Source organism: Chinchilla lanigera, unplaced genomic scaffold (genome assembly GCF_000276665.1).
Source record: "Chinchilla lanigera isolate Chin_1 unplaced genomic scaffold, ChiLan1.0 scaffold00092, whole genome shotgun sequence".
Classification (NCBI taxonomy): domain Eukaryota; kingdom Metazoa; phylum Chordata; class Mammalia; order Rodentia; family Chinchillidae; genus Chinchilla; species Chinchilla lanigera.
Genome location: NW_004955493.1, coordinates 632,489 through 640,900, shown reverse-complemented (window position 1 = coordinate 640,900; position 8,412 = coordinate 632,489). Strand labels below are relative to the sequence as shown.

Here is an 8,412-nt window from a genome sequence, read left to right as displayed (position 1 = left end):
TAAACAGTATCTACAATTAAATGATAATGCTGATAAAAAATACCTGAACTTATGGGATGCAATGAAAGCAGTGCTGTGAGGGAAAATTATAGCAATGAATTCTCACATCAGGAAAACAGAGATCAAGGAAACAACCTAATGGTGAACTTCAGACCTAGGAAAAAAGAATAAATCAAACCCAAAGCTTGTGCAAGGGAGCAAATTATAAATAGCAGAATGCAACTGAGACTAAGAAAACAATGAAAAGAATCAACAAATCAAAGAGTTGGTTCTTTGAAAGACTGAATAAAATTGATAAACCCTTAGCCAACCTCATCAAAAAGAGGAAAGAAAAGACTCAAATTCAAACAGGAATGAAAAGGTGGAAATCACAATGGATCCTGCAGAAATCCAGAAGATCATCAATACCTAGTCAACAACCTGTACTTAAATAAAATGGAAAACACAGAAGAGATGGAGAGATTCCTAGACTCATATAAATTGACAAAACTGAATCAAGAAGATATAAAAATTCTAAATAACCCAATATCAGTCAGTGAAATTGAAAATGTATTGAAGAACTTACCAACAAAAAAAGGCTAGGTCCTGATGGATTCACTGCTAAATTCTACAAAAAATTTCATGAAGAACTAATGGCACTAATGTTGAAAATCTTTAACGAAACTGAAAGGGAAGGAATACTTCCAAAATCATTCCTGGAAGCCAGCATTACTGTGATACCAAAGCCAGAGAAGGACCCATCCAAAAAAAAAGAAATGCAGGCCAATCTGCCTAATGAACATAGATGTGAAAATCCTCAATAAGATATTGGCAAACAGAGTGCAACAAATAATAAGATTACATAGAATGACCAAGTAGGATTCATCCCAGGGATGCAGGGGTGGTTCAACATACACAAATCAATAAATGTAATATACCATATTAACAGAGCCAAAGACAAAAATCACATGATCATCTCAACAGATGCAGGAAAAGCATTCAACAAAGTCCCAACACCCCTTTATGGTAAAAAGCCTACAGAAAATTGGAATTGATTGGAATAGATGTCTTTTATCTCAATCTAATAAAAGCCATCTATGACAAACTAACAGCTAACATCATACTAAATGATCAAAACCAGAAAGCTTTCACTCTAAAATTAGGTATACTACAAGGATGTCCACTAATATTACTCCCATTTAATATAGTTCTGGAAACATTATCCAGAGCAATTAGATAAGAGAAATAAATAAATGGAATAAGGCTAGGAAAGGAAGAAGTTAAATTATCGTTATTTGTGGATGACATGATACTCTTTTGTGGAAGACCCCAAAAGCTTCACCAAAAGATCGGTCGATTTCATAACCAAATTCAGTAGTATAGCTGGATACAGAGTTAACACTCAAATATCAATAGCATTCCTGTACACAACAAATTCACTGAGAGAGAAATTAGGGAAACCATACCCTTCACAATAGCACCTAAAAAATGAAATACTTAAGAATTGATGTAACAAACAAAGTAATAGAGCCATACATTTAAAATTACAGTACTCTGAAAAGAGATAGAAGAGGATATCAAAAGATGGAAGGCTATTCCCTGCTCATGGATAGGAAGAACCAGTATAGTGAAAATGGCCATACTTCCAAAATTGTTTTGCAGATTTAGTGCAGTTACATTCAAAATATCATTGGCATACCTCACAGAACTAGAGAAAACATTCCTAAAATTCATTTGGAACCAGAAGAGACCTAGAATAATAAAAACAGTTCTGGGCAACAAAGGCAAGGCAGGGGGCATCACAATCCTTGACTTGAAGTTGCACTACAAAGCTACTGTAATAAAATCAGCATGGTATTGGAAAAAAAGCAGACCTGAGGGTGAGTGGAATAGATGAGAAGATGCTGACACAACTACAAACACACTCGGCCACATCATCTTTGACAAAGGGCCAAACATGTTCATTGGAAGAAAGATAGCCTCTTTTATAATAAATGGTGCTGGAAAAACTGGCTTTCCACATACTGAAGAATAAAACTAGACCCATGTCTATTACTATGTACTAAATTGAAGTCAAAATGGGATCTAAATATTAAAACAGAAACACTAAATCTAATAGAGGTCCCTTGGGACCTGGAGAAATCTTTATTACATAAAATATTGACATGAAAATATACAATCACAGGGAGGTCCAGGTATCACTGAAGAAAGACATAAGAGTCACTGGGCTGCAACTGGATCTCATGGCACCTTTTCTTCAAAATCATCTTCTGCGTTATCAGGGTTAGCAAAGGTCAGGAAGACCTGTTCCAGGGTGATCTGACCGATGGAATAGTCTTCTAAACTGAATTCCACTTTGGCTTTCTCCAAAATGCCAAACACCTTCAACAGCAACACAAATGTGCAGTTACTTCTGCAGTCTCCACTCCAGCCCCCACCCAGATGAGCCTCTCCATCTCTCCCCCAGATACTGTGAAGTGATACTGTCGAGTTTATGCCAGAGGACGAAGGGCACAGAAGGGGGAGTTGAGAAAGTGGAAGGAACAGGCAACTCAGGAACAGAGGAAACAGTTCTGTGTCTCCATTGTGTTTTGTGAACATGGATTAGTAATGGGATTTTGGAGCAGAAGTCAAAGCAGTTACACTCCAGAAGTGTTTGAACGGTAATCTAAAGGCTCTGCTGCTTCTGCAGGCCAGGGTACCACTCCACACGCCTGGACCCCAAGTATTTCCCATCATCTGTGCTGCCTTAGTGTGTGATGCTAGAAGGGCCCGGTTTCTACCATCACCTTTCCCCAGCTATTGTCCTTCCTTGGGATGGAGTAGGTAAGGATCCCTTGATTCTCCTCCTTTAAGATACTACCTAAAGAAGAAAAATAGGACAGGGGAATAGTCTTACAAATTTCATTTAAACTTGCCAGAATATTGCTACATCTACTTAATATAACCAGCAGAGAAATGACTAGATGGGACTTATACGAAAGGGGGTATGACCCAGTAACCTGCTCGCTTTGGTTTGTATGGCATGGCTAATGCTTTCAGGCTTATTCCCGATGGAATGTCTTATTGTGTAGAAATCATAGCAATTACTGAGGGCAGGCTTTCAGGTACAGCATAATAAACTGTCAGCTCATGTGCCCAATATAGAAAACCTGAGTCTTTAAAAAAATTTTTTTTTCTCTGCAGTCTTTACACTGAGCTACATCCTCAGATCCATCCATTCATTTATCCACCCTTTTCCCCTTCTTTCTTTCCTTTCCCCCCCTCTTCCTTCCTTCCTTCCTTGACAGGGTCTCTTTAAATCACTCAGGTGCCCAGGCTGGGCTTGAACTTGCCAGCTTGCTGCCTCAGCCTCCTAGAGTGCTGGGATTGCAGGTATGTGCCAACTTGTTCAGTTGAGCCTTTAAAAAATTCTAATGTTGGGCAACCCATTCAGGACTTCTCCTGTCTCTCAGGAGCTATTCCTATGCTCCATTCCTTTTCTCCAACAGATTTTTCTACTCTTAACCTCTGTTGTTCCTTAGAATTTATTCTTTGATTTTGGGGAACACAAACTTGGCATATCTGACATCTAGCATTTCTCCTATATCACTCAGAGGACAGAAGGGTGCCTGGTAAAGACCGGGTATTCATTTTTGAAATGAGTGACCTTATATATAAATCCATCAAACACTTTTTTAGTTATGTACCAATAAAAATAAAAAATTTAAAAAGATTAAAAATATATTAATAAAAACCCCTACTTTCCTACCATTAATGATCAATACACTGGTTCATAAAAAATTGCAGTATTACTATAAGATTTATTCTTAACAGTAGGGCTGAGAAGAGGAACTGGGAAGAGTTTCCTACTGGCTTTTATGCACACACACTGTGTTTGGAGGGGAGGGAGAGGAACAAGGCTGCCACTATGCCTTGTCATTCTGTGCGAAAGAAGTCACGCACAGAAGTCATCAAAGTCAGGTTGTGTGTTCTGCTTTTCACAAGTAAGAATATACTACTGGAACTAGAGGGAAAAGGGTGGTACCTTTTCCTGCTTTAGAACAGATTTGTTTACACTTATCACTGCGAATTTACAATTATTACAAATTGAATTAACTTGGATTAAAAGTTTTTAATAAAAACATGTCTGTAAGGGTATATGAACCTTTCTTTTTCTTTTCTTTTCTTTTCTTTCTTTCTCTTTCTTTCCTTCTCCTTCCTTCCTTCCTCCTTTCCTCCTATTTTTTTCTTTTTTCTTTTTCCAGTACCAGGAATCAAACTCATGACCTTGCGCTTACCAGGCAGGCACTGTGCTCCTGAGCTAAATCCGCAGCCTCCTTCCTTCTTTCCTTCCTTTCTTTCAAAAAGGGTCTTGCGATGCAGTTTAGGCTTGCCTTATATTCACTCTGTAACTCAACCTGGCCTCAAATTTGCAGCAATCTTCCTGCCTCAGACTTTTGAGGGCTGGAATGACAGTCATGTACCACCATGACTGGCAGATTTCCTTAATGCTAACCTTAATGCCTGATCACATAAAGTTTTTTATTGAGAAATATTTCAACACAGAGCTGAATGACTTATTCAAAACAAGCACTGATCCTTTAGGTCAAATAACAGTCACCCATTCACTCTCACCTGCAACTGCCCAGCCTCCACACACTGTGAAAATAACCAGCACTTACATCGACATTCTGGGCATTTCTGTTGTCTTGTTTTTGTTTTTGATATATATATATACACACATATATATGTGTGTACACACACACACACCATGCACACACACTAAAATTTATATTTCATTGTGTTTACCATGTGGTTTTGATATACGTATACATGTAGAAATACTAAATGAAGCTAACATGCAGCTCCTCACATATCTGTGTGTATGTGTTTATGTGTGGTTAGAACACTTAAAATCTATTTTCTTAGGGATTTTTCAATAATATAATAAGTGATTAACTACAGTCACCATGTGCAATAGATCTGAATTCCTATCTACCTAAAATTTCACATCCATGGTCCAATCATCTCCCCCACCTTACCCCACACCAGTCTCTAGTAACCACCCATCGACTTTCTACTTCTGTGTGCTCAGTTTTTTTAGAGTCCACATATAAGAAAGCACATGGGGTTTCTGCCTTTCTATGTATGGCTTATTTCATTTACAATCATGTGCCCCGCATTCATTCATGTTGCCACAAATGACAGGATTTCCATCTTTTTTAAGGCTAAGTAGTACTCCATTGTGTATTTATATGACATTTTTTATCCATCATTCCTCAACAGACACTTGTTGCAGATGTATGTTTTGCAAATATTTTCCCCAGTTCTACAGATTGCCTCTTCACGCTGTTGATTCTTTCCTTGGGTGTCTAGTTTTTTGTTTTTTTTTTTTTTGTACTTTGATGCAGTGCCACTTGACAATTTTTGTTCCCATTTATTTTTGCTCTTGTTGCCTGTGCTTTTGGAGTCATATACAAAAAATCAGCTCCCTTTTTCTTATTCTATTTGATTAGCTATTTTCTCAAGAATGACATAAGGAAGGTCTGGGCAACAACCATCCTGTACTTAGGAATGCACCTCCAATGCACGTTTCTGTTAAAATGCTTGTGCCCACAGTTTTGAAGAGAGGTCAGTGTTTGGTGTCCCCATTTCAGTAGGGCAAGTTGCTAGGAAACCTCACTGTAAATGAAGTTCTCTGGTCTCAGTTTTTCTTTGTGGTGATTTAGGTACCACATCAAATAAAACTTGGATACAATGAGTACTCAAAAATACTTGCCAAATGAATGTGGGACATACCCATCGGCACTTTCTAGGAACATCATAATCACTATGACTAATTCTGTTCTCCACCTCTGCTTTACTGCTTATTTTTACCTATTTTCCAATCTCTGTTTCTACTGTGTCATCAATCATGTCATTTTCTATCACCTAGAAGATAAGATTCTAACTCCTTAGCTTAACTCATAGCAGAAACTTGTTATATTTTGTTCAGTCTAGCAAAGTGAAAACTAAGCTGAAAAGCCACAGTTACTTTTCATGCCTGTACTTTAAGTTTAGGAAGAAGAGGTAAGGAAGGGACAAAAAGAAATAGTTGCTGTTGCTTGCGCTGCGCCATGTAGATAGAAAGGTGTTTACTGAATTTGTCCCTCAGAACCAGAAGGATTACTGAGAGGAAAGAAATACCTACTGGATCTTGTTTCGTTTGTTTGTAATTGTTTTTTGAAGATAGGGTCTTGCTGTATAGTGCAGGCTGGCCTTGAACTCACTATGTAGCCCAGGCTGGTCTCTAACTCATGGTGATCCCCCTCCCTCAGGCTCTCCAGTGCTGGGATGGATTACAGGTGTGCACATCACACCCAGTACTTACTGGATCTTGCTTGCATGTCAAAACATATCCTGGCCAAGGCAGCAAAATGTCAGGTTTCCATGCTGTGTGTGTGTGTGTGTGTGAGACCCTTAAAACTTTGCATGGGGATTATGTGAAAATAATTGGGAATTATGCTAAACATATGATCCTATAATTTCTATGGACAGCACACACAAAGATAAAACTGCTTTAGTAGGTGATGCAAGACCACTTTAGTAGGTGACAACCTCTGCTTTTTGTAAACTTATAATTTGTCACAAGAGGTTTGTAGTAACAGGTATTCCCAAGGGACTATCATGGAAGATCAGTGAATATCAGTAAGTCACAGCAAGCTGGTGCCTCAGTCACTTTCCCTGCTGTGCAGACCCAGCTGAAAGGAGGAGGGATTTGTTTTGGTCTCAGTTTTGGAAGTTTCAGTCCGGGCATGGCTGGCTGGCTCCAAGGGAGAACTGGTGCGGTGGGGGAGCCTGGCAAGGGGAAGCTGCTCGAGTCAAGGCAGCCGGGAAGCAGAGCGTGAAGGGAGGAGCCCCGAGGGAGATGTCTACCCCCAGGCCACGCCCCAGTGACATGCAGCTTCTATCCAGGTCACCTCCTAACTGCCAGCCAGCTACGTGCCCCCATCCTCCAGTCACCTCCCAAACACACGCGGCTTCGGGGGCCGTTTGAGATCTACGCTATAACAGCTGGTGGTGAAGACATGAATCACATGGATGGTGACCTCTAACAAAGTTAAAAAAGTTTACCTGGAAATGTCATTGTGATGAAATTTTTAAAATTCGGTACTTTATCTGGAGTCTTGAACTTGGCCTTCAGGATATAAATATCACCAAATTTGTTCTTGAGATGCTGAGGGCTGCCCAGACACATGATACTCCCCTTCACCATGATGGCTAGCTTGGTACAGAGAGCCTCACATTCCTCCATGCTTGTAAAACAAGAGAGCAGAGCAATGTAAGACTGTACAGCTCCCCTTTGGAGGACGCGGTTTCAATCACAGCCAGGATTCTGGGGCTGTATTTTCAATGAGAACTTGCATTTGCCAACCACTAAGCTCAAAGTTGGGAAGTGCATATTTAGAAAGCGATGAATAACAGAGTACTCAATTCTCAAGTGAGTACAGCATTTCCTGAACTCCTGTCTTCTCCCCGAGTTTTGAAAATCCACTGAGTATTCTTGGCCATATGCATCCTAATTGCTACAAGGAGCCCATATACTCAAGCAGCTCTGTTTCCCAATATGGTATTCCTGGCTCCAAATAATTCCCTTGTACAGACACTAAAACTACTCCCAACCCCTAGTCAAACCTCCTAGTGAACCACACCTATGGGACGTTATGACGACAGCGTGTCCTCTTTCACGGGTCTTTGTCACTGTGTCCCAGAGCAGGCGTCGGGCCACTGGGTCCATGCCAGTGGATGGCTCATCCAGGAAGATGACCGAGGGCTTTCCCATTACCGCAATAGCAGTATTCAGCCTACGTTTGTTTCCTCCACTTCATGGTTGATAGATGGGAAAGAAGGTGGGAGAAAAGGATGGCACACATGTCGGTTACAGGAAAGACTTAGCACAAACGTCCCAAATGCTGAGAGTTCCAACAAGCACTTAAACTCTTAATGGGAAATCTACAAAGCTGGTTAGCTATGACTTTAACAAGGCACTAGGCCCAAGTGTACATGCACACACACACACGCGTACATTCATACATACATATACACATCACAATTCATTTTAACTTGAGATATAGAGAAGTAACTTTTCTGTGTCTCATTTTGGCAGCATTATCCATGTATTTATTTACTTGTTCTTAGAGTATCACTGTTTTCCAGGTATATAAACACCATAATTCAAAGGACCTACATTCCTCTTTGCTTAAAAGATCAGCAGAGGAACACCAGGATGAAGATACTTCCTTTCACTATTCAGAGGCTCTAGTTCAAATGAGATTTTGAGTTTCATTTCCAAAGAGTATAGACATGGAAATATATGCATCTGCCTTATTACTGACATCTGAAACCGAGCAGAACATTAGATTGTCTTACAATTAGGTGTCTGTATAAAATTACTTTTTTTTTTTTTTTTTT

At 39.7% G+C, this 8,412-nt stretch overlaps 1 protein-coding gene across 7 annotated transcripts in view; it reads right to left on the bottom strand.

The window, feature by feature from the left end:
• Positions 1 to 2,119: 2,119 nt before the first annotated feature.
• The window catches only part of LOC102006674 (ATP-binding cassette sub-family A member 3-like), a 149,983-nt gene continuing 143,690 nt past the window's right edge, over positions 2,120 to 8,412 (bottom strand). For all 7 annotated transcript variants that reach the window (XM_013504905.1, XM_013504904.1, XM_013504906.1 and 4 more), the window contains 4 exons: positions 7,653 to 7,823; positions 7,075 to 7,256; positions 2,769 to 2,842; positions 2,120 to 2,361 (listed from right to left, as the gene is read on the bottom strand). In XM_013504905.1, coding sequence (XP_013360359.1) covers positions 2,221 to 2,361; positions 2,769 to 2,842; positions 7,075 to 7,256; positions 7,653 to 7,823 — 568 coding nt within the window. In that variant the 3' untranslated portion in view covers positions 2,120 to 2,220. The remainder of the gene's footprint in view (positions 2,362 to 2,768; positions 2,843 to 7,074; positions 7,257 to 7,652; positions 7,824 to 8,412) is intronic.